The sequence below is a fragment of the Podarcis erhardii genome (assembly GCF_964252035.2).
Source record: "Podarcis erhardii genome assembly, chromosome: 2".
Classification (NCBI taxonomy): Eukaryota; Metazoa; Chordata; class Lepidosauria; order Squamata; family Lacertidae; genus Podarcis; species Podarcis erhardii.
The window spans coordinates 20,360,704-20,386,735 of NC_138498.1; the positions used below are offsets into that span (position 1 = coordinate 20,360,704).

Genomic DNA, 26,032 nt, shown 5'->3' on the forward strand with positions numbered 1-26,032 from the left:
GCTGGGTTGTGCTTTATGTGTGTTGTTGTTGTGTGTTTGTTGGTCCGGGACAGAGAAGCAGCGTTGTAGGTTTTGCATTGTAAGGATGCAATCCAGATCCTTTTGGAATTAACCAAAGAGCTCTCCCAGAGCTTTTAAATAGTTTTGGTTTCCATGCCAAGTTTTACTGGAAGAACTTTGCAAAGTAACTCTGCTGTTCGCTCAGAGCACATGGGCCGGGTAAAAATAAAATACTACTAATAACAATAATTTCTTCAAAAGGATTTATGGCAATGCCTTTGGTTGTCAGCTGACGGGGGGGGGGGAAACCCTGGTTAATTTCTGCATGTTTAACAGCCTAATGTCTCGAGCTGCTGTTAAAGGCACGGGGGCCGGTTAAAATGTGCAAACCCTAAGAATTAATGGATTTAAACTGAGGGCTTCTCATAATGCTAATGCCGGCATGCCAAGGCCAGCATAAATGCAAGGAACGTGCTGGCTCACCATATCACAAAAGCATGTAAAGAAAAAAGTGAACCTATGAGACAGTTAGAACCTTGTACAGACTATCTGCAGCATGTTTGGAAAACAGGAGTTTGTGGCATGTAGAAAACATGCAAACAGAACTCCTTAATCGTAGGCAGAGATATGGGCCTTCTTTTCTCAAACAACACTTTAAAAAAAGAAAAAAAAATTAGTGGCACATTCGAATTTCTGGGACAAGTGCTGTGTCTAGAGTGCTCATCCCCTCCCCCCCCTTCAATGCCTTTTTAAAGTAGTCTTGACATCAGTAGATTGATCTTTGCTGTGGGGAGGGCACACACCTACAGCCCTCCAGGTGTTGTTTCAGCTGGGGCTTATGGGAGTTGAAGTCCCACAACATCTGTAGGGCCACAGAGCAGCCACTCCTGCTTTCTAGACTTAGGTTGGCATAAGTGTCTGTCTCGGGAAACAATGGAGCGCGCCTCTGGGGGTGAAGTCAAACCACTAGGGGAACTGTAAAGGTAAAGGACCCCTGGACAGTTAAGTCCAGTCAAAGGCGACTATGGGGTTGTGGGCGGTGCTCATCTTACTTTCAGGCCGAAGGAGTTGGCGTTTGTCCACAGACAGCTTTCTGGGTCATGTGGCCAGCATGACTAAACCGCTTCTGGTGCAACAGAAAACCGTGACGGAAACCACAGCACACGGAAACGCCGTCTACTTTCCCGCCACAGTGGTATCTATTTATCTACCGTATTTTTCGCCCTATAGGACACACTTTTTCCCCTCCAAAAATGAAGGGGAAATGTGTGTGCGTCCTATGGGGCGAATGCAGGCTTTCGCTGAAGTCTGCAGAGCGAGGGGGGTCGGTGCGCACCGACCCCTCTCGCTCTCCAGGCTTCAGGAAGCTCTCCGCTAGCCGTGGGAGACGCAGCTCTCCCACGGCTAGTGGAGAGCTTGCTGGCACCCAGAAGCTTGGGGCGCGCTGGGCTCAGCACGCCCCAAGCTTCGGGCTTCCCCTGCCCCAGCCCCGCACCTGGGGGGGGGGAAATAATTTTTTTTTCTTTATTTCCCCCCAAAAAACCTAGGGCGAAAAATACGGTACTTGCACTGGTGTGCTTTCGAACTGCTAGGTTGGCAGGAGCTTGGACAGAGCAACAGGAGCTCAGCCCCTTGCACGAATTCGAACCTCCAGCCTTCTGATTGGCAAGCCCAAGAGGCTCAGTGGTTTAGACCACAGCGCCACCCGAGTCCCTTTTTCCTCGAGCTATAGAGTTGAACCACAAGGGTCATCCAGTCCAACCCCCTTTTGGCCAACCCCACCTGGGCCATATTCCAGCCGCAAGAAAGTGTTCATGCTGCCAGGGTGCCAAACCACACTTATAACACGCCCGCAAAATAGAATAATAGAATTGTAGATTTGAATGAGGATCATCTTCTAGCCCAACCACCTGCAATGCAGGAGTATGCAGCTTTCCCACACAGGGATCGAACCTGCAACCTTGGCATTATCAGCACCATGCTCTAACCAGGCTGGGTCAGCAATGGCCTGAACTATTTCAGATTCAAACACTGAATGGATCTTGAGGATCAAAACAGGGAGCAAAGGTTGGTGGACTTGTAAAAGGGCAAAAGAATATTGGGAAATAATTTATAATTAATTGTAAAAAATGTTTAAAAGTACTTTCCCAAAAAACCCAGAGTCCTTTTAAAACAAAACAAATTCCTTCCAGTAGCACCTTAAAGACCAACTAAGTCAGTTCTTGGTATGAGCTTTCGTGTGCATGCAAGGTGCTACTGGAAGGAATTTGTTTTGTTTTGACTATGGCAGACCAACACGGCTACCTATCTGTAAACAGAGTCCTTTTAGTTGGGGATAATCCAGATGGAAATTCCCATGGGTCAGAAAAGACTATGTATGCTACTACTGCGGCCCGTGTTTTGTTAGCTCAAAAATGGGAAACGATTGAGGTCCCAACTAAAGAAGAATGACAACTTAAACTGATGGAATATACACAGCTTGCAGACTTAACATAAAGAATAAGAGAACAAGAGGAACATACGTTTAAAGGAGATTGGAAAATGTTTATTGAATATATGGGTGAAAACTGTGTGCACTTGAAAACATTGGCAGTGTTAAGATAAATCCAACTGTGTAAATAAGTTTTGATGGATGTAATAATGGAGTACCAAATGATTTAGTTTCTGTGCAACATGCAGGGATTTATGGCATGCAAAATGAACCATGGAAAGAAAATAAGTCATTGATAATTTTAAGGTGGTTTAAATGAATATTCTAAAATGTAAAACTGAAAAACTTAATGAAAATAATACCAAACAAAACAAAACAAAACAAACAGAGCGCAAAGGAGCGAAATGGATTAGGCAAAACCAGCTGCGTCAGCCACGCAGGAAACTGGTATTGCAGCACGATCGAGTGCGAAACCCAGCAGATCTTCAGCTCTCTCATTTGCATAACCAAATTGCTCCCGACGTAATTAAGCACCTGCATGTTTGACAGCGTGCTGCTGGCATTCCTCCGCGCAAACTTGCTCGCGCTGAAACGAAGTGTCCCTCATCCATCTTCCCGCGGAGTGTCAAAACGCTCGCCCCACCCACGGTGCAAACACGCAGAGCAAGTGGAAATCAATCCTCGGCTGCACTTCCCCGGCTAAGGCGGAAAGGGGCCGGCTCTTGCCCGGCTCTGCCGCCCGCCCGGCTCCCTTAAATAAAAAGGCGCACTTCCCTCTCGCAGAAACAGCTGACAAGCAGACAGAGTCATATGACCGCCAGCCAGGAAATCGCCGGGCAAAAGCAGAGATGTTGCTGAAACTGCCGCACGCGATCGCGCTGTTTTTTCTGGCCACTTTGGGCTCAGGTGAGTTTTAAAGGGAACTGACCTCTGCAGCTGAGTGTATGACTTTTCCTGTGTGTTGTTTTAAGCTCTTACTAGAGGGGAAGTGCCCGATTGAAAACAAACCGCTATCTGACTTTTAGAAGACACCCGAAGGCAACCCTGTTTAGGGAAGTTTTTAATGGTTGATGTTTTATCGCGTTTTTAATATTCTGTTGGGAGCCGCCCTGAGCGGCTGGGGTATGAATATTGGTTGTTGTTATTCGCAATTAAACTGAACTGAAAATGCACGCTTACTTAATATTTCCCAGCTACTTACATCTCTTTGGAAGCAGGGTTCACTGGTATCCATGGATTTATTTTTATTGGGGGGGGGGAGGCAGAACCGAATTATCTGTAATGCAAATGGTCAGTTACTTAAGCATTTTTATTTATTTACTTGATTTAGGGGGAGGGCAGATGCACTCCCCACCCCCACCCGCTACGCCCATGCTGATATCTTAAGGAATTTGCTTCTGTGTTACATCCCCCCCAGCTGCAGTCCTGTACGCTGGGAGTGATACCTGTCGGACTCAGTGGGGTTTGCTTCTGGTTATAGGATCATAGGTGTAGCCAGAGGTGGGGGCAGCTGCCCCCCCTCAAGAAAAAAAAAAAATACTTAGTAGAGATTTTGACAGATTTTTCCGAGCACTTGGGGTCAAAAGAAAGTAATTCAAAACAACTGTTGTTGAGACATTCCATTTCAAATCTGCTAGACCAGGGGTCAGCAACCTGGGGCCAGCCAGTGTGGTGTAATGGTTAAGAGCGGTAGACTCGTAATCTGGGGAACCGGGTTCGCGTCTCCGCTCCTCCACATGCAGCTGCTGGGTGACCTTGGGCTAGTCACACTTCTCTGAAGTCTCTCAGCCCCACTCACCTCACAGAGTGTTTGTTGTGGGGGAGGAAGGGAAAGGAGAATGTTATCCGCTTTGAGACTCCTTAAAAAGGTAAAGGTAAAGGGACCCCTGATCATTAGGTCCAGTCATGACCAACCCTGGGGTTGCGGCGCTCATCTCATTTTATTGGCCAAGGAGCCGGCGTACAGCTTCCAGGTCATGTGGCCAGCATGACTAAGCCACTTCTGGCAAACCAGAGCAGCCCACGGAAACGCCGTTTACCTTCCCACCGGAGCGGTACCTATTTATCTACTTGCACTTTGACATGCTTTCGAACTGCTAGGTTGGCAGGAGCAGGGACCGAGCAACGGGAGCTCACCCCGTTGCAGGGATTCGAACCGCCGACCTTCTGATCGGCAAGTCCTAGGCTCTGTGGTTTAAACCACAGTGCCACCCACATCCTTAGGGTAGTGATAAAGCGGGATATAAAATCCAAACTCTTCTTCTAAGGCCCATGGGCCGCAAGTGGCCCATGGAGGTCGTTTCACTGGCCCATGAGTCGCCCCCAAACCAAGTTGCCCACTCGCGGGCTGTGCTAAAATCGCGGGTGCACGCGATCCAGCCCACGGAGGGATCTCCGCAGGACCGATCCAGCCCAGGCAAGATAAACTTTGCTGACCCCTGTGCTAGACAGAGCCAGACAGAGCAGGAAAACAGCTGCGTGTTCTGCCCTCCTTAACATAAGTCCTGGGTATAGGATTGCACAATGAGTTTGCTTTTACAGAGAAGCTCTTTCTGCCTGGTGGCCTTGATTACTTTCAAGCCGGGTGATCTCTGCAATGCTTCAGATGCTGATCCCTGCAGCTCTCTGTAGTGAAACACATTGGTTGGAACCCCTAAACGGATGGGTTGGTTATCCTCCACCTGATCCTCTCTGCCCACCCAGCCCTTGTCTCTGGATGTGCAGATGCAAAAGGAGGATGGGGCCCCTGGATCTGTAATGTCTGAATGGAAGAAAAGGAATTTTAGGAGGTCAAAACTTACCGCATTGTAGTATTTATGCAGCCTGTTACGGAAAGAAAAGCTGAAATCCCCTTGCGTGCACCACAACTAAAAGTGCCGGGGCGATTTCCTCTTTTGCAGTCTAACCTTGTAGCTTTCAGTATCGCAGGGGTAGTCTTTGTGGGGGGCAGTCAGATGTTATGGGACTCCAGCTCCTGGCGGCCCCAGCTAATACGGCCAGAGCTCAGAGATGGTGGGAACTTGGAGCCTAAAAGCAAGTACAGGGCATTGAGTATCCACACTAGGCAGTTTTCATCATGCCCCCTGCTGCAGCACATTAGCCAACACATGAGTAGGGAACTGTGGCACCCCAGATTTTGACCTTTAACTCCTATTGTCCTTGACCATTAGCTATGTATCTGTCTCAACAGTAAAAGACATTAGAACAGGCTTCCTCAACCTTGGCCCTCCAGATGTTTGGGGACTACAACTCCCATGATCCCTAGCTAGCAGGACCAGTGGTCAGGGATGGTGGGAATTGTAGTCTCAAAACATCTGGAGGGCCGAGGTTGAGGAAGCATGCATTAGAGTGATGGGTACCAGAGCAAGGGTGTTCTGGTGGTGGCCCTGTGATTGTGGAATTCATTCCCCATCTTTGACCTTTTTAATGTGACAGTCTTCATTCATGTCCATTGTTGTACTGATGACTTCTGCTCATTTTTATGAGCAGTAATCCAGTTTTTAACTCCACGTTGTTCGTTACATGTTTATACTTTGCAATTAGTGATAGGAAGGTAACAGTTCCCTTAAAAGGCAGTCTACAAATCGGTCAATAAATCAGAAATAAATGTATGTGTGAAAGTTCTGCGTGTTTGCAGGATTTGCCCTGTGTTTCCAAAGTGACCATCCTGTGCATTCTTCATAGGAGTAAATCCCATGTAACACAGGGAAATAAAAAGGTATAGAAACACACACAGTGTACATTTTTTACTCTCTGGGACTAAATTTGTCAAACTTCCACCCCCTCACCATTAGATTTAACAATTAATTGCATTCAGCAGGGGATTAGATTCCCAGCATAGAGGGAGCGATGGCTGGCTCTGCTGAATTTCTGCTGAAAGAATTCATAACAGCCACGTGAGAAAAAGGTGGCACAGTTTTCTGGGAGTAGTCCATTCGCAACCATAGCTTTACACCTACAGATGGGTGGGGAGGCTACTCTCACCCAGAGCAGTTGCATTGACTGTTGTGGCATCAGTTTCTGGGGGAAGGCTGAATCCTATTGGTGGAATGGAGTGAGCGACAATCAAGGTTTTATTGGAAGCCTACATGGCAAAAACTTGCCTAGGAGCTGGTTTCTACGCCTGTGTTTATCAAGCTGCAGTTAGTGGGGCGAGACTGAAATGTGACAACCCTTCCTGTTTGCTGAAACAGCTCCACACCAGGCCACTTGATGCAGTAATGGCTTCCTCAGTCTCGGCCCTCCAGATGTTTTTGGCCTACAACTCCCATGATCCCTAGCTAGCAGGACCAGTGGTCAGGGGTGCTGGGAATTGTAGTCTCAAAAACACCAAGGTTGAGGAAGCCTGATGTAGCAGGACGAGATGGTAAAATGGGTCTGCAGATGGAGAGCTGCACTACTGAATGTTGTGTGTGTGATCTCTGCAAGCAGAAAACTAGAACAGCAGGGAGATAACCTACAGAAGGTTTCTCCCCGATGTGTTCGATTTCTTCTAGGGAGTTCTTAAGAGGTGGAGCATTCAGAAATGCCCTACATGCAGTCCGAAGTACAGTGGTACCTCAGTTTTCGAACGTCTCTGTGGACGAACATTTTGGTTTTCGAACGCCATAAACACGGAAGTAAATGCTTTTTGAACATGCCTCAGAAGTCAAACATGCCACGCGGCTTCCGCTGAGTGCAAGATCCTGAGGCCTATCTGTTGGCTACTGAGTTTTTGGTTTTCGAACATTTCAGAACTTGAACGGTCTTCCGGAACGGATTCTGTTCAAAAACCGAGGTACCACTTTAGTAAGTCCAAAGTGGTAAGAAGCCATTTCGCCACCTCATTTCTGCTGGATGTGTGAACCAGACCGCAACCTCTTATTCACATCCATTTTCATTTCAAAATGCATAAATTTATTCAGGTATGTCCCAGAGTAATAGTGCTCTGGAATGCCAGAGGAAAAATACATAGCTTCCCGGGGTGTAGACAGAACACCCAGTGCCTCTGAGTAATGTGATAAATTCTGAGATATAATCCAAGCGAGACGATTAAGTACACAGCTGTGGGGGTGAAGGTCAATTAGTTATCTCCTTTCCCTGATTGGTTGTGCCTAGAATATCCTAGCTGTGAGTTGCGTAAAGTTTGCTAATAATGCTTAAGAGACTGATTGGTCTGTAATTGGCTGGATCAAGTTTACAGCCTTTCTTGAAAATGGGAACGATGATTGCCAATCCCCAGTCCTCTGGTATTATTGCTGTTTGATCTATGCTGGTGAATAGGGTGGCAAGGACTGGGGCCCACCAGTCAATATTGGCTTTGAGAAGCTCAGGGGAGATATTATCTGCTCCCGGGGCTTTTCTGTATTTGAGTGCCTGAATAAGCCTCCTGACCTCCGCAACCGACACCGGAGGCCACTCAGCTGTTCACAAGACTTTACGGAAAGAGCTGTAGGCTGCCTTTGCTGCCCCTCTCTTCTGCTATCAATGTTCTTGAAATGTCCAGTGCCAGCTGAGGTGACTGCCCATCCAAGTTACGGTTGTTTGCGCTGATGCACAATGGGACTTGCCCCCATTCTCCTTTCCCTGTGTGTCCCCTGCACCATGCCCAAATCTACTCCAGAGGAACCCCCCAAATATATTTAGATGGCTTGGAGGAGAGTGGGAGGTTGTTCTGTTGCGCAAGCAGAAATCCTTACGGTGAATGTTCACCTTAGCGCTGTGCGGAATACAACCCAAATTATTGCATAGGCAGACTCCGGCCCTCCAGATGTTTGGGACTACAATTCCCATCACCCCTAGCTAACAGGACCAGTGGTCAGGGATGATGGGGATTGTAGTCCCAAACATCTGGAGGGCTGGAGTTTGCCTATGCCTGCTTTAAATCACACCAAATACCCTTTTGCAATGTAGCCTTGAACGTCTCTAAGAGTAGGCCTCAGGGCTTCTGCAGATACTCTGACCTCAGCTTGTGGTTTGTCTGAATTGCCTAAGAATCCTTTGTGAGGGTGTGTCTAGTAATTTTTCAGCGACGATCTGGCATGCTTTTATGGATTCGAGTTGCACTGTGCGATACCAACCTGACTCATTACACAAGTAGCAGTTTCTCAAGAATCATTGACACAGTGATGGAAGAAGCAGCTTTGTGTGTTGAAACAGGCTGAACGTTGATCTTTGTACAGTGGTACCTTGGGTTACATACACTTCAGGTTACAGACTCCGCTAACCCAGAAATAGTGCTTCAGGTTAAGAACTTTGCTTCAGGATAAGAACAGAAATCGTGCTCCAGCAGTGCGGCAGCAGCAGGAGGCCCCATTAGCTAAAGTGGTGCTTCAGGTTAAGAACAATTTCAGGTTACTCCGGAACGAATTAAGTACTTAGCGCGAGGTACCACTGTATTGGAGTCAGAAGGGTTCCTGTCCACATTTATTATGTCAAGCGCATACACCACCTTTCTATAAAGTGTAGCAACTGTTGTTTTTTCTCCTCCTTTTCAGCTGTGTATTTAGAGGAACCAAAAGAACCGAAGCAGGCATGGGGGTATGTCACTGTCAGGCCCAACGCCAGCATGTTCTGGTGGCTGTACTATGCCGACAGCCCTGCGAAGAATTTCACGCAGCTCCCTCTGATCATGTGGCTTCAGGTAAGTTCGGGCAGGATATGGGGTGTGATTTGCAGAAAGATTACGCTATCAGTTTACTGCAACGGTCAGCAGCGGATGGTGCTGTAGTCTAAACCACTGAGCCTTTTGGGCTTGCCGATGAGAAGGTTGGTGGTTCAAATCCCTGTGACAGAGCGAGCTCCCATTGTTCTGTCCCAGCTCCTGCCAACCTAGCAGTTCGAAAGCTCACCAGTGCAAATAGATAAATAGGTACCACTGCAGCGGGAAGGCAAACGGCGTTTCCATGCACTCTGGTTTCCGTCATGGTTTTCTGTTGTGCCAGAAGCGGTTTAGTCATGCTGGCCACATGACCCGGAAAGCTGTCTGTGGACAAACACTGACTCCCTTGGCCTGAAAGTGGAGATGAGCGCCACAACCCCGCAGTTGCCTTTGACTGGACTTAACTGTCCAGGAATCCTTTACCTTTTACCTAAAACATTGTTATAGATCAGTGTACAGTGGTACCTTGGGTTCAGAACTTAATTCGTTCTGGAGGTCCGTTCTTAACCCGAAACTGTTCTTAACCTGAGGTACCACTTTAGCTAATGGGGCCTCCTGCTGCTGCGTGATTTCTATTCTCACCCTGAAGCAAAGTTCTTAACCTGAGATACTATTTCTGGGTTAGCAGAGTCTGTAACCTGAAGTGCCTGTAACCCGAGGTACAACCGTATTGTGATGTTTTAGCTGGTGAAACATCATGATGTTGAAAACCAGATATCGCCCAGCTCTACTGGTTGATGTTGAACTCCAACTCCCATCAGCGCCAGCCTGCAAAGCCAATGGTCAGGGATGATGGGAGTTGTAGTTTAACATCTTGCAGTGACTGCTGAGGAAACGCAATCCATGTTCAGCCATTGGAGAAACCATCTACCTCTGATGACCTACTTCATAGGGGTTTTGTGGAGACAAAGAAGGGAAGGGCTATAAAAGGTTTATAATCTGTTTTTCTCTGCTTTTTCCCCTAATCTGTGTGGCTTTACAGGGTGGCCCGGGGGCTTCGGGAACAGGATTCGGAAACTTTGAAGAGATTGGCCCTTTAGATAGTGATCTAAAGCCAAGAAAGACAACTTGGGTATGTATCATGGCTTGTGACTAGAAGATTCATTTCCTATACCCGTTGTTGTCTAAGGAGTTAACCATGCCTGCTCACATGATTATGAGATTAAGCAGGAAAAAGAGTGTCCCATGGAATTTAATACAAATGGCTTTTCCAGATCATGATTTCTGCATGTTGCAGTTGGTCATACTATATTGCAATTTCTGTTTCCCGTTTCTGTTTTCCTTTGCCCATACAATATGTGAGCTTTAGGATCCTTCCTGCATGTTTTCAGCTTGGAACCAGAGTTGGCACTTATTTTATTTATTCACCTATTTGTAAAAATATTTAAATACTGCTATATCGCAGAAATGTGTCATAGTGGTTTGCAACAATAAAAAGGAGACTATTTGGAAAATAACTGTAAACAAGTGAAAACGCTAGCAGGATTAAGGTAAATTCAATGGTATAATATATAAAAAAGGAAGATTAAAGGGAGAAAATAAACCAAAAGGACATGTAAGAATGTGCAGGAATGGTGGGGAAATTAAAGGAATCGGGGAAGGGGAAGGGGTTGAATGTTTTGTCATAAAGAAAGATATTAATGGAGGAAATATATATTTGAATGTGAATGTGATTTTGGAGATGGTAATAATGGAAATGATATTTTAAAAATGTGATAAAAACAAAACAATGGAAGTTTTAACTCTCCATGATCCTTTTAAACGAGCCCAACAAGCAGAAATGCAGTGGGTGAAACATCTTCCTGAGTGAAAAATGGAATCATAATTCCAGAAAAAGCCTCACTTGCTTAATTTCTGTACAATATGTGGGTGGTAAAAGTCATTGTCAATGTTGTGGTGGTGGTGGTGTGTGTGTGTTTCACAAAATTAGCTAGCCTCAAAGGCTTGTTGCTGCTTATGCCGATAGTCAAAACTTGCAAGCGTGCGTTAAACAGTTTGTACTATGGCTTTCTTCATATATATATTTACACACCATCTTCTAAAACCTAAAACAATGCAGTCGAAAAACAATGACCTAGAACAGGAGGGGCAAAAATGGGCTTTGTTTCACCCGGGTCAAAGACCTGGTTTGGCACACCCCACACATTTGCGTGCGCGCGCGCACACACACACACACACACACACACAAGCTGGGAGCCTCAATGGCACCTCTCTAGCGGCTTCACCTGGGCCAAAAAAACCTGGCTAGCCACACATACACACACACCTGGTAGCTACACCTCTGAGGAACAGTCCACTTATGGGGCATTGAAATTATTTTCCTTGTTTTGCCCAGTTTGAATCTATCTGTTGCAAACATCTGAACCTGATGGAAAAGGGAAATTTGAGAACTTTGGGGAGGGTTTTTCTTTACCAAATGCACAACCACGCTTTGCTCTGTTGTCAAGTCATCTTTAGCTGCACTACTGCTTATTCTCTCTGTGTGTGAGAGTTTTGCCGGTGTATATATAGAAGGCTTACTCTGTTTTCTTTTGGTGATGCAGCTGCAGACAGCAAGCTTGTTGTTTGTCGATAACCCTGTTGGCACTGGATTCAGCTATGTGAACGATACACTTGCGTACGCCACAAATCTCTGCACAGTCTCCACGGATCTGATGGTGGTTCTCAGAGAATTCTTCAAGTCTAAGCCCGAATTCCAGGCAAGTGACCAGATAAGGATGGAATAATTTTAAATATTAGGTAGGAAATGTTACTTCTACAGCTAGAGCTGCAAGTAGTCCACTGAATGGCCACACGAACCTAGAATCGAGTGTCCATGTAGTATAAAAAATTAGAAATAACTTGAAATAAACAAATAGGCCTAGGATTAAATTAAGTTACAATTAAATAAATGGGATTTAGAATGTTAAGAAAAGTGAGTAAGATGGACTATAATTGAAATTGTTTTAGTTTAATAATGATATTGGAAAGCTGTTACTTTTAATTACAAGGAAACTCAGAAGGGAGAGATTTGAGGAAGTCAACCAAGATGTTTAAAAGGTTGGATTTGTGAAGAATTAAGTTTGTTGTTATTGTTTATCTGTTTATTGTTCCCCCTTCCCCCCTTTTTCCTTTTCCTTTTCTCTTTCTTCTTTTTTCTTTTTTTCTGTTTTTGTGATTGCAAATGGAAGTGAAGACTTTATAATCTGGCCTCGCTCCTCAGAACAGTTCAATTTCTGGTGTGTTTGGGGAGGAAGGAAACACCAAAACTTTTATTTTTGTCTGTTTGGAGACGAGGGGCAGGCGAATAGAATGTACGGTGCTCAAAACCTTAACTGCTTTCATGGGATTTCTCTTGTAGAAAGTCCCTTTCTACATCTTTTCAGAATCGTACGGAGGCAAAATGGCTGCTGGCGTTGCTTTGGAACTGCATAAGGTACGTGGATCAAACCTTTCCCTGAGGGCGGGCAGGGGGGAGGCAATAACTTGTGGCCCTCCAGAGGTCACTGGGCTACAGCTTCCCTCATCTCTGACCATTGGTCATGCTGGCTGTGGCTGATGGAGTCTGAAGGGCCACAGGTTCCCCATCTCTAAAGAGACTGGATTCTTCCTTAGCAACATGCCTCTTCTCATGGGTGCTAGCTAATAATCATCCGCCACCGTTGCCCCCAGTCGTGGAATACAGTCGTACCTTGGTTCTCGAACGCCTTGTGACTTGAAAGTTTTGGCTCCTGAACGCCACAAACCCGGAAGTGAGAGTTCCAGTTTGCGAATGTTTTTGGGAACCCAAATGTCCGACGCGGGTTCTGCAGGTTCTCATTCAGTGCAGGAAGCTCCTGCAGCCAATTGGAAGCCACACCTTGGTTTTCAAACGTTTTCAGAAGTCAAACGGACTTCCGGAATGGATTCTGTTCGAGAACCAAGGTATGACTATACTGGCTGCCTCTCTGTTTGCTCTGAAACAGCACCCAAAATCTACAGGCCTTGTTTATAGGTCCATGTGTTCTTGAAGGCGGTACTGTCAAATTGCTGGTGCCCTACTCAAAATATTACATATTGTTTGTATTGGTGTAGATCTCATTTTACACAAACTTGTTGACATTTTTTTCTTTTTCAAAGGCTGTTCAAGCTGGGACCATAAAGTGCAATTTTCTCGGTGTAGCACTTGGCGATTCGTGGATTTCTCCTCTAGGTATGTTAATGGGAGTCTTGAGAACATCTCTCCTGGCATCCTTGTAATCAGGGATTTTTTTCAGCCAGAGTGAATTTAGCTGGCTGTTAAGGAAGTCTATCGCATCATGGAGACTCGTGATTTTTCTTTTTTGCCCTTTAGATTCTGTGATTTCCTGGGGACCTTACCTTTACAGCACTGTAAGTGTTTACTCTGTCTATGCTTTTTGCAGTTTGTCAGATCTAAGGCCCATCCAGCCCAGAATCCTTGTATTTCCATAGGCAGACGGTCATATTTTCATGTGAAATGCAAAAGCCACTCCCTCTTGTTTGGGCTGCAGTACTCTCAGATGCTAGGGCGGCCCCTTATACTGTGTACACACCATACATTTGAAGCACATTCTCCCGCCCTCCCAAATAATCCTGCAGGTTGTCATTTGTTAAACTCTGTGATAAGTAAACTGCAATTCCCAGGATACCTTGTGTTTGTGTGGGGTGCTTTATAGATATGGTATGTATGGAGCTTCAGGAATCACCGAATAAAAGAGGATTCGGACTTGCATAAGAATTACATGTGCTAATTTAAGTGTATAGATAAAATTTTTCAAATACACAATATGCCCTACCTTAGTGCAGAATACTATGATTTGGTGTGTACCTGGCCTTTCTCGGGGTGCTAAGTGTTGATAAGCAACTTCAGGGTCCCTGCTGTCTCTTTAGTTCTTGATCTTTAACCCATCCTTGGACCACGCATCCTTTTGAATAGAGGACGCCTTTCTCATAGAGGATTGTCTTCTTGAAAGTATAGGTACCTTGTCCCCAGCATATGGCAGGGTAGTCAACACATCTGTCATATGATTTTAATGTATGTTCATTTTCCCTATTTTGCACTGCAGTCTTACCTTGACGATAAAGGTTTGAAACAAGTGACCACAGCTGCCAAAAAGGTCCTTGATGCTATGAATAAAAGGCAATTCAAGCTGGCTACATTGCTTTGGAGTAAGGCCGAAGATACCATAGAGGAGGTAAGCTTTGTAAGGAGTTTGTGTGAGCAGATTAGACAGAGGTCAGCAACCTAAGGCCCGTGGGCCAGAAGTGGCCCATGAGGGTCGTTTAACCGGCCCATGAGCCACCCCCGAACTGAGACGCTCGCTCAGCGAGTCCCCACGCGCTGCACTAAACCAGCTCAGCGCGGCACAGGTACTCTCTTCCGCGGCTCCGGAAATTGCTTCTGCGCATGCCCAGATGCCGGAAATTGCGTCTGTGCATGTCCATGGTGAGGGACGTGGGTGGCACTGTGGGTTAAACCACAGAGCCTAGGACTTGCTGATCAGAAGGTTGGCGGTTTGAATCCCCGCGACGGGGTGAGCTCCCGTTGTTCAGTCCCTGCTCCTGCCAATCTAGCAGTTCGAAAGCATGTCAAAGTGCAAGTAGATAAATAGGTCCCGCTCTGGCGGGAAGGTAAACGGTGTTTCCGTGCGCTGCTCTGGTTCACCAGAAGCGGCTTAGTCATGCTGGCCACATGACCCGGAAGCTGTACGCCGTCTCCCTCTGCCAATAAAGCAAGATGAGCGCCGCAACCCCGGAGTCGGCCACGACTGGACCTAATGGTCAGGGGTCCCTTTACCTTTACCTATGTCCACGGTGCTGGAAATCACTTCTGCACATGCCCAGACGCCGAAAATTGCTTCTGCAGAGGCACGATTTTTTGGCGTCTGAGCATGTGCAGAAGTGATTTCCAGCACCACGGACATGCGCAGACACGATTTCCGGCGTCACGCTGCAGCGGTCTGGCCCATGGAAGATCTCTGTGGGAGTGATCTGGCCCATGCCTGGTAAGCCTTGCCAACCCTGGGTTAGTAGTTTTGAAGAAACAGAGACAGTTTAATGACTGGGTGCAAGGGAGGCACAACTCGTGACTTGTGGTAGGGTTGCCATATGTCTGGGGATTTTTCGCAAACAGAACCAGGAAGTGTATGTCAAAAAAAACCCTCAACAACTTTTTGGACAGTCTCCTTCCCTAAAAAGCTCATTCTCCCCCACCAAAAAGCTGAATTTTGACTTGTCCTGAGAGAAAACCCAGAGCTGTATAAAGCTGAGGTGTACTGATGTCTTCTGGTGAGAAGTTCTCATTCTCGCTCTCCTCACTGCATTCTCCATTTTCTTTTCTAGTACACGAATGGTGTGAATTTCTATAACATTCTGACTCAGGATACTACTTCATCTACAGCTGCTGCATCCGTTGCAAGCGAAACAGTCCCTGTGTGTAAGTTCAGAGGGAAATGCCCTATTTGACGGCAGGTTTATCATTGCCAGAAATATCTTTGTGCCCCAGGCACATTTCCTCCAACCATCACATTTGGTGGCAGCCATAGGATTTGGGAATTTCCATGTTTTTCCACGCAAGGCCTCATTTATGGCCTTGGATGCTGCACTGGGTCATATAACTAGACAGGTCATATGACCAAGGAAAGGAAATATTTCTCCTGGGGAATCTTTCCTAGCACCGAATTGCATGACTTGGTGCCAAGCCATGAATTTTTAATTTGTCTTTTAGCTATTAGTTTTGATTCTGCTGCCACTCATGGGATGTTTTATTGCTGTCTCACGCTGTCTGATTCCCCCCCAGCTATTGTAGGCAGTTTTTGTTTTGTTTGTTTTTAAAATTTTGGCCTACTAGAAATCACCCTGCACTTATTGCAACTGAAGGGCGAGGATTTAGGCTCTATAATTAATATGCGTCATCTTTCCAGATAAACCAGCTCATGCAGTCTCCAATGAAAGCCTTTCTCTATTTCTCTTCCCTTCTCTTTCCATAAGTGAAACTCTTCCAGCGTCATGTACAACATCAAAGTAAGGACAAGCTGAGTGATTTGATGAACGGGCCCATCAGGAAGAAGCTGAAAATAATTCCAGACCATGTCAAGTGGGGAGGTAGGGCCAAAACTTCTGGAATAAAGCTGAAAATTTCCTAGTAACATAAGTGGTATTTTGTATACTCTGATGTCTGGAAAAATGAGGGGGTGGTCCTTTTGATAGAGCAGGGATAGCCAAACTCGGCCCTCCAGATGTTTTGGGACTACAACTCCCATCATCCCTATCTAAGAGTGGTCAGGGATGATGGGAGTTGTAGTCTCAAAACATCTGGAGGGTCGAGTTTGCCTATGCCTGTGATAGAGCATTTCCAGTCTTTCCCTATAACTCTTCCACTTTTTGAACTGGATTCTTGAGTTACCTTCTACAGTGGTACCTCAGGTTACAAACACTTCAGGTTACAGACTCCGCTAACCCGGAAGTAGTACCTCGGGTTAAGAACTTTACCTCAGGATGAAAACAGAAATTGTGCGTCGGCAGCAGGAGGCCCCATTAGCTAAAGTGGTACCTCAGGTTAAGAATGGTTTCAGCTTAAGAACGGACCTTCGGAACAGCGGTTGACTGTTGTTTCTTAAAGAAAGTGCATGCCATTGGATGTTCTGATTTCTTCTCCAACGCACAAAATGTTCTACTTCTCCTTAGCAGTATATCATACTGACTCGGATAACTCAGGGCCTGGCCCCATGAGTGGAAAAGCCACACTCATTATATTTCCTTTCCTTGCCCCTGTCTCTTAATGTTTTTGTCATCATTCTTCCAGGCCAGTCAAAAGACGTGTTTGCGAATATGGCTGAAGACTTCATGAAGAATGTAATAGATATTGTAGACGACTTGCTGGCAGCCAACGTCAATGTTACTGTCTACAATGGGCAGTTGGATCTCATCGTTTCTACCATAGGTAAGGCTATTTCTGAGGGGGCAAGGATCAGGGGTCAGCAGAGATAGGGAGGGTGGCGATATAGGCAAGGCGTCGCATTTTTGAAATCCCATTTGTGTCTCACAGTCATGATACTATATAGCAGCATTTCCCAAACTGTTTTCAGACTACAATTCCCACCATCCCTGACCACTGGTCTTGCTAGCTAGGGATGATGGGAGTTCTGGTCCAAAAACAGCTGGAGACCCATGTTTGGAAAACCTTGGTGTAAGTGTTAAACTTGCTTGCTTAGGAGTTTGAATACTTGCTGTGCCCCATTCTGAGACTTCACCAGTCGTTACTCCAATGTTTTCAAAGCTATAAGATCTAGAAACCTACCGTATTTTTCGCTCTATAAGATGCACCAGACCACAAGACGCACCTAGTTTTGGGAGTAGGTAAACAAGAAAAAAAATATTCTGAATCTCAGAAGCCAGAACAGCAAGAGGGATCGCTGCGCAGTGAAAGCAGCAATCTCTCTTGCTGTTCTGGCTTCTGGGATAGCTGCGCAGCCTGCATTCACTCCATAAGACGCACACACATTTCCCCTTACTTTTTAGGAGGGAAAAAGTGAGTCTTATAGAGCAAAAAATACGGTAATATTTGCTTCCTCCTGCATACCCAGCATACGAGGAGCTGGAAACATGTGCAATGCTGATAAGCCATTCAGGTTGAGTTCTTGCAGTGTGCAGTTGAAAATATGCACAACTGACTGGCTTTCAGGGCCTGTTTCATCACAAGGCAATATGATCAATGCCCTGAGAACACAGATTAACTTGTAGCCATGAGAACTCAGGCTTCTGGAAGCATGCTTGAATGCCTGCCCAAATATTTGGATTATGAACCAGGTTGTCTTGTCCTAGGCTAAAACAAGAACTTCTGCAAAATGTACAAAACCTATACAGTCATACCTCAGGTTACAGACGCTTCACGTTGTGTTTTCTCGGGTTATGGACCACCGAAACCTGGAAGTACCGGAATGGGTTACTTCTGGGTTTCGGCAGTCGCGCATGTGCAGAAACACTAAATCGCGCTTTGCGCATGCGCAGAAGTGCCGAATTGCAACCCATGCGTGCGCAGATGCGCCGCTGCGGGTTGTGAACATGCATCCCGCACGGATCACATTCGCAACTGGAGCATCCACTGTATTCAAATATCCACTTTTATGTTGTTATCTCTTTACACCTGAGGCAACATGGTTTGTGGACACCTGACTGGAAACAAGCTTGCTGGCTCAGGTTTGCATTTAAGATGGAAACAACCTGCCAGGAAGAGGTGAATCCACAGCAGCCAATTTAGAAAAGTAATTTTATAGGCGGTTCCAGAGACTATAATTGTTAGTATCAGGAAAGACAGGGTGGAGACAAGAGGCGGTGACTATAGAAGTCACAGGCATATTCGGTGTGCACACGCCAGTTGCTTATAAATGTCTTAAATGATTCCCTGATAGTGTCATGGTTCTCCTCGGGCAGTTGGCAACCCACCTTTTTGTAATGTCTCATCCTGTTGCCAGTCGAGTCACTCTATTTCAATATTCCTCCTCTTGGTTCCTCATTCTGGCTTGGATTCAGTGCCAATCTGAGGCGTTCACAAAGTAAAGGAAGGACTGAACTCTGATTAATAAGAATACACAGAGAGGCTTGAACCAGAAAGACTCTGGGAAGGGTGCGTATAATAGTGTCTGTCTGTCTCCAGCCCCTGGCCCAGGTCGTTTTATTCACAAAAGAACTTTTTACAGAGTGTTCATAACCAATCAGATTTCTTCTGGGCATTTCAACAAGCCCCAGTGGGGAAAAGTTAAAGTACCAAAACTAATTAAGCACACATATTTCTGGGGTAAACAAAACAGAACTACAAAGGAGAGCATTTGGCAACCCCAGAGGTGATAAACAAGCAATATACATGATAAGAAGGATGGCCAGAAGGACAGGGATCATTATCACCTTCATGGGAGATCTGTTTCCTGGCCCTAAGATTAACATCCTGGGATTAACATGTCAGAAAGGCTACTTCAAAGAAGCTGCCCACTGTCTTTAATGACCCAGGATGTCTGCCTGGCAAGGCAACTGGCAGTGTATGTGACTGGTCAAGAAAGAGAAATGGAACAGGGATGCAGAGGTGTGGATTGATCAAGAATCATATCAAAATAGTTTAAACCCAGTCAACGCAATGCTTTCATTGTTGACACAGATGGCTTACTCTATATTTGTTATAATTCCTCATAGCAATCCCACCTGATCACTACACCAATCGATAGTGTTTCCTGCGCGAGTGCTCTGTCCTCTCTCACCCAGTACAGCCGCAAAGAGGAGAATGCAGTTTGTAATGTCCAATCCCAAACTACAGTTTCTTAACAATTCTGGCTTGCCTTCCTAAGATATTGGACTCAGCTACATTAGGAAAGAAACAGTGATTTGAATGTGCTATAAACATGCAGCACCAGATGGTGCCAGAGAGCAGGAATTTTTTTATACGCCCTTTTCCATAGGGTTTTAAAAATATTTTGTTATAATATTTTGTTATAATTCCCGCCTGTGTGTAGGTCCACCCATTGTCAAGACCAGACATAGGCAAACTCGGCCCGCCAGATGTTTTGAGACTACAGTTCCCATCATCCCTGATCACTGGTCCTGTTAGCTAGGGATGATGGGAGTTGTAGTACCAAAATATCTGAAGGGCCGAGTTTGCCTATACCTGTACTAAGGGATGAGCAAAGATGTATGCCGCAGGGTTAAATGAAAAACAAGTTTCTATGCCAGGCATAGGCAAACTCGGCTCCCTCGACCTGAAAGCGAGATGAGCGCCACAACCCCATAGTCGCCTTTGACTGGACTTAACCGTCCAGGGGTCCTTTAACTTTACCCCCTTTCAGGGTTCCTATGGGCAGCAGAGCTCTTTTTTTCCCTTTAAATTGATTACAGTGGTACCTCAGGTTACATATGCTTCAGGTTACGGACTCCGCCAACCCAGAAATAGTACCTCGGGTTAAGAACTTTACCTCAGGATGAGAACAGAAATCGTGCAGCGGCAGCACAGCAGCAGCAGGAGGCCCCATTAGCTAAAGTGGTGCTTCAGGTTAAGAACAGTTTCAGGTTAAGAACAGACCTCCAGAATGAATTAAGTACGTAACCAGAGGTACCACTGTATATTGATTATTGCAGGGCTGGGGGGAAAGTGTGGTATTCCAGGGTCTTCTAAAACAGATAGAAAAACCTAATAAGGACATTTCCCGCTACCGCCACCATTTTTTGTGGAGTGTGATGTCTGACAAAACAGGACACCTCTTTCTTACATGAGCATTTTTTCTCTCTCCCCCCCCCCCCCTCAATTATCTGTTTAGGCCAGGAAGCGTGGCTGCGGAAACTGAAGTGGCCCATGCTGAAAAAGTTTACTGCGCAAAGATGGAAGCCTTTATATGTAGGCTCAGAATCCACAGCGACGGCCGCTTTCCATAAGTCCTATGAAAACCTGGACTTTTTCTGGATTCTGAAAGCTGGGCACATGGTAAGTTAACTCGTATGCCTTGGGAAAGAAACAAAATGGAATACAAAGAAGAATTTGATTGCTTTAAATTGGATGCTCCTGTTGCAGTTTTTTCAAGGAGTTACTTTGTTGGCAGTTGCAGTACATCATTTTTGGGTGCAATGACTCGGAGAGCAGGGATTTAGCACAGTATGGAGAATCTTCCCTTATGCTCCCGTGCAAGGTGCCAAAGGAAATAATTATAATAGCCGTCTTAATATTTCACAGAACAAGGAACACGGAACAATTGAGTTGAAACCTTTTATTGGTCCAGCTGGTTTTATAAAATACTGCTAGAAGCTTTCAAGCTGCCAAGTATCTTGCTTCAGGCCTGTGTGTTTAAGAGAGAGAAATACATAAAACCCAATAGGTTATATGTGACTAGGCTGATAGTCATAACAGTTCCACAAAAAGGCACTCAAAATAGGGTTGGGGGCTGTTTATTATTGAGCCAAGGCTAGGCTACTTCTGGTATGCAGGTGGTGCTGTGGTCTAAACCACTGAACCTCTTGGGCTTGCCGATTGGAAGGTCGGCGGTTCAAATCCCCGTGACGGGGTGAGCTCCCGTTGCTCAGTCCCAGCTCCTGCCAACCTAGCAGTTCAAAAGCATGCCAGTGCAAGTAGATAAATAGGTACCGCTGTGGAGGGAAGGTAAATGGCATTTCTGTGCGGTCTGGTTTCCGTCATGGTGTCCCATTATGCCAGAAATGGTTTAGTCATGCTGGCCACATGACCCGGAAAGCTATATGTGGGCAAACACCGGCTCTCTCAGCCTGAAAGTGAGATGAGCGCCACAACCCCACAGTCGCTTTTGACTGGACGTAACCGTCCAGGGGCCCTTTATACTTCTGGTACCTGCCTGGGCCTGAATAAAAACTACAAAGGATGAAAGGGAAAGGGAAGTGAACACAACTGCTTTGTCCTTAAGGGGCCACGTCAAAATGACTAAACCCCATAGTTAGGGGGAAACCTGAAATCACTAACTGCCAGCAAAAGACAAATCTCATGATGTTGCAGTAGTCGCTGCAGTTCTGTTTCTTACAGTGTGGAAGCGTGGAGCGGGACCAATGGTGATTGGATAATTTATTCAAGATGGCAGGCTCCCATAAGTTGAGACCTTTCATTAGACGATAGTGATATGATGAGATTGCACTCAGTAGGCCTCAGATTTCTCTTACGGTTCTCTACCTACGCGAAAAAATACTGTGTGTGGAGGGGAGGGCAGCATTACCCTGGCATCTCTGGATCACTGTCTTTAAATGATAAGAAATCCTGAGCTGAACAATATTATAGCTGGGGTTTGACCCCCCTTTTCTAAATGACTAATCATTAGCTGTGCCTACCTGTGACATTCTCTCTAGCTGCTTATATCATCATCATTTATTCAGTTTTCACACCACCCTTTATCAAAAGATCCTGGGGCAGTGAACAACATTAAAAACATGTTACAGAACATCCATAATAAAAACATAATAAAAAAGCATAGTGACAGACAGACAAATAATAAAATACGGTAGTTAATAGCAGTCCATGCATGCCAACATGATGTGATAGTAAGAGTCCTGAATTATTATTATTATTAATAGTTTGTAGATCGCCCTATTCCCGCAGGTCTCAGGGTAGTTCACAAGATAAAATCACAAGATAAAATCAAAATCAAAACAAAAACAACCCCCCAAAACCCCAGCCACATTATAAAAGGCTATTACAGTTGTACCTTGGATCCCAAATGCCTTGCAAGTCGAACGTTTTGGCTTCCGAACGCCACAAACCTCGAAGTGAGTGTTCCAGTTTGTGAATGTTCTTTGGAACCCGAACATCCGAAGTGGCTTCCGGTTGGCTGCAGGAGCTTCCTGCAAATCGGAAGCCGTGCCTTGGTTTCAGAACATTTTGGAAGTCAAACGGACTTCCGGAACGGATTCCGTTCGACTTCCGAGGTACCACTGTGCTTGGACCTAGGAGACCAGGGTCAAATTCCCACCCAGCCGTGAAGCCTATTATCTGTCAGCCTAACCTACCTCACACTGCTGATGCAAGGATTAAATGGAGACAGGAAGGCGTGTGTTTGTGTACGAGCTCTCTGGAGAAAAGATGGAATAAAAACGTAATAATGGAAAAAGAGTAAAGATCACGTTCCTCTCCTTAACAGGTACCAGCTGACCAAGGAGATATGGCACTGAAAATGGTCAAAATGGTGACCCGCCAATGCCGCTAAGAAAACTGGGGCCAGCTGGCTTGGCTTTCCCGCAAGAGCGCATCATGCTGTTGGAATGTTCTCATTGCACACGGAACTTGCTGGCGGGACAGTAGCTCTTCAGCGCGGTGGAGTCTTTTCCCTATATGATATGCTATGCAAGGCATTTTATTTTTTTTAAGCATTGCCTTTCACACTCCTCTGAAACCATAGCCTCTGTCTCCGCAGTACCCCCACTGACCTTCGGTACGATAAAGTAATTCACCGAACATCGGCTTTCTGCACTGTTGCCCCTTAAAATGGGCAAGAGCTTAGGATCAACTGAGGTTTGCCGTGCCCCCGGAGGATGAGTGAAAAGCAGAGACCCTTCTATTAAACCACAGCATTTGCTGTGAATGACTCAGGACAACCTTGTATGTAGAAAACACAAAACAAGGCTAGGGTTAGGAGCAACTTTGTAGTCAGGCTGGGTGGGGCTGTTTGGTAGACCCCGGAGACAAAAGGCCACGTGGCACCGAAGTGCACAGGCTCGTAAAATGTGTCGGGTGGGGATGGGGAAATGCAAACTATGATAGGGAAATTTTATTGCATCTAATTTTAAGGTGACTATTTTTTTATATATACGCATTCAGAAAAGCACTGTTACGCAGGCAGTCTGAGCTTGCAGCCCTAGCTTTAAACTCCCAAAGATACCAGTCTTCCTTTTGCAACCTCCTGAAGCTTGATCTACGGCACAAAGGTCTGAAACATGGCCGTGGGGAAACAGGCCACAGCGATTGCAGCATCAGCGCCCCTGTTTTTCACTGTTGATGTGATTGAGGCTACAGTCTTGGGCAGAGGGACCAGCAGGGAACAGGGCAGCGCTTAACCCTTGCACTCCTGCCCAGTTTCCCCACTTGAACTTGACCCAATGGAAACGATCTGAGCAGTAACTCAACCTGTTGTTTAAAAACCCAGCACAACATTGTAATGGTGGTGTGGGGGTTTTTTGGTAGGTAATCTTTTCTGTGCTTCACGTTTTCTTGTTAAATTGGGCAGCTGGCAGTTAGGGCAGCTGCTGCCAACTTAACGAGGACTAGTTGCTAGGCTTTTTTTCGTTTTTGCTGTTTACAATCCCTCCTTGAAAGAAACGAGGCCCTCAGCCAGACACTCCCAAGGTGGGTATGCAGATCTCTGGACCTTTGTTGCTCTGTGAAATGGGAAGATGAAGGAAAAGGTCTTGCCAGATGCTGCTTTGCCTTATCCTCTCATGGCTGTCCCATCGCGCGCGCTCTCCCCTGCCTTGAGATCAGAAGTCGATATAGCAGCATTCCAAGATCAAATTGCAATACATCTCTCGGAACATTTGTCCAGGAGGAGAGCGCTGTGTCTTGTTCAAATATGCCGGATGTTGGAAATGGAAACCCATGTTGCTTATTTATGTAATGCATGTCTTTCTGATGACTCTGAATAAATAATAAATGGATGGAAGCCACATTTGCATGATGCATATGAACTCTGCACGCAGCGCTCTTCAAAACAAACACTTAGAGACAATTATATGTTTCCGGTGAATACTTCTCCATAGTCCATTAACATATATGTTAAGGTTTAGATGCCCACCTTTGTTTACTAAAACAGAGCTTCCGTCGTTCTCAGTCTGCCTGTTGTGGCGGCCTAGGTGTTGTGTATGCCCTGATGCCATTATTTCTCTGGGTTTGGGATAGAAACCAATTTACCTACCTTCCTCAAAACCAGCAGTGGGGACCTGTAGCGCTATGGATGGTGTTGGACTCCTAGCTCCCATCATCTCCAGCCAGAATGCTAGGAATCTTTTGCCCAGCATAGGACTCAAACCCACACCCCTGAGATAAAGAGGCTCGTGCTCTACTGACTGAGCTATTAATTGCTACTTGATAATAGCTGTGATTGGACGGGATGCAGGTGGCGCTGTGGGTTAAACCACAGAGCCTAGGACCTGATCAGAAGGTCGGTGGTTCGAATCCCCGTGACAGGGTGAGCTCCTGTTGCTCGGTCCCTGCTCCTGCCAACCTAGCAGTTCAAAAGCATGTCAAAGTGCAAGTAGATAAATGGGTACCGCTCTGGTGGGAAGGTAAACGGCGTTTCCATGCGCTGCTCTGGTTCGCCAGAAGCGGCTTAGTCATGCTGGCCACATGATCTGGAAGCTGTACACTGGCTTCCTCGGCCAATAAAGCGAGATGAGCGCCGCAACCCCAGAGTTGACCACGACTGGACCTTCAGTAGCTGTGATTGCAGCTGAGGGCATGGCACCACTTTGGAGGGGCAGAGGATTCCACAACATAGCTTTAGATTTTTATTTTCCTTTTAAAAGATGACAGCTTAATACAGCTGTTTGCTACAGAGATTTTCTGCCCGATTCCACCCAAGACGTTTGTGCTGATTTTTCAGCAAGTGTAGACAGAGAATCTGGTGCAGTTTTACTTCTGTGCATCAGCCCATTTTTTCTGAGACATATAATACATCTGAACTGCTTAAAAACCCCCAATAAATCTGCCCACAAAGAGGTTGTAGGATATATTCTGTACCTTCATTAATTGCCACGGATTCTTGGCAGTGTTGTCTGGTTACTCATAACGTTGCAGTGGACTTCTGAGCCACCAGGTGGAGTAAGGAGACTTTAAATATCCCACCATAGACTGCATAGTGTTAACAATTTAAGCAGTTATGAAAGAGGGTCACAGACCAGAATGTGCGATGACACACAAGTGGCAAGGTAGGTGGTTCATCCACAAATGCGGTTCTTCACAACTGTGAACAGGGAAGTGGGGTAGGGGAAATGAAAACAAGGTACTGTACTGCGGTTAACTCTAAAGTCATTCCCTGCTCCTACTCAGCCTGCACACAAAAAAAGCATTTTGGTTCCTGAAATGCATTCGGATTGTGCAGATAAAATAGAACTAACAGAATTCTACAGGATGTGGAATTAGTGTGTGAAAACAGTTCGGCTCCAAGGATCCCCAGGAATAAACCTCCAGATGGTGGAGATGTTGGGTGCCATCCTGACACGCAGGCATCTTCACTTGGTCGCAATCTGGCGAATTTCAGACACTGCCTATGAGCTTCATGGCAAGTGCAGATTGGAAGCCTGATCCAAGTATTTTATTTTATTTTCGAGCTGTTAACCTCCCTTCGTGAGGTCTAAGGACAGGTTGCAGCGCTTTAGAAAAGCAATATTAAAAGCAATTTGAAACAGTTGACAGTCACAAAAATAGGGTGGTTCCTAAGCGATATCAGGTGCCAATGGCTAGGGCAGGCATAGGCAAACTTGGCCCTCCAGATGTTTTG

At 45.8% G+C, this 26,032-nt stretch overlaps 1 protein-coding gene across 1 annotated transcript; it reads left to right on the forward strand.

Annotated features, from left to right (window-relative positions):
• Window positions 1-3,161: 3,161 nt before the first annotated feature.
• SCPEP1 (serine carboxypeptidase 1) lies at window positions 3,162-24,200 on the forward strand. Its single transcript, XM_081849818.1, has 13 exons — window positions 3,162-3,337; window positions 8,908-9,053; window positions 10,054-10,143; window positions 11,615-11,774; window positions 12,416-12,486; window positions 13,170-13,242; window positions 13,384-13,421; window positions 14,117-14,245; window positions 15,393-15,486; window positions 16,041-16,154; window positions 16,855-16,992; window positions 20,351-20,514; window positions 22,682-24,200. The coding sequence occupies exons 1-13, from the start codon at window positions 3,280-3,282 to the stop codon at window positions 22,745-22,747; spliced, it is 1,341 nt and encodes a 446-aa protein (XP_081705944.1). The 5' UTR covers window positions 3,162-3,279; the 3' UTR covers window positions 22,748-24,200.
• Window positions 24,201-26,032: the final 1,832 nt, after the last annotated feature.

Bases quoted from the DNA above. Each gene is read 5' to 3' on its own strand.
- SCPEP1 (XM_081849818.1), top strand. From the start codon at position 3,280: ATGTTGCTGAAACTGCCGCACGCGATCGCGCTGTTTTTTCTGGCCACT. The intron at 13,243-13,383 runs GTATGTTAATGG...TTTGCCCTTTAG, and splicing joins TTCGTGGATTTCTCCTCTAG to ATTCTGTGATTTCCTGGGGA. The intron at 20,515-22,681 runs GTAAGTTAACTC...TCTCCTTAACAG, and splicing joins TTCTGAAAGCTGGGCACATG to GTACCAGCTGACCAAGGAGA.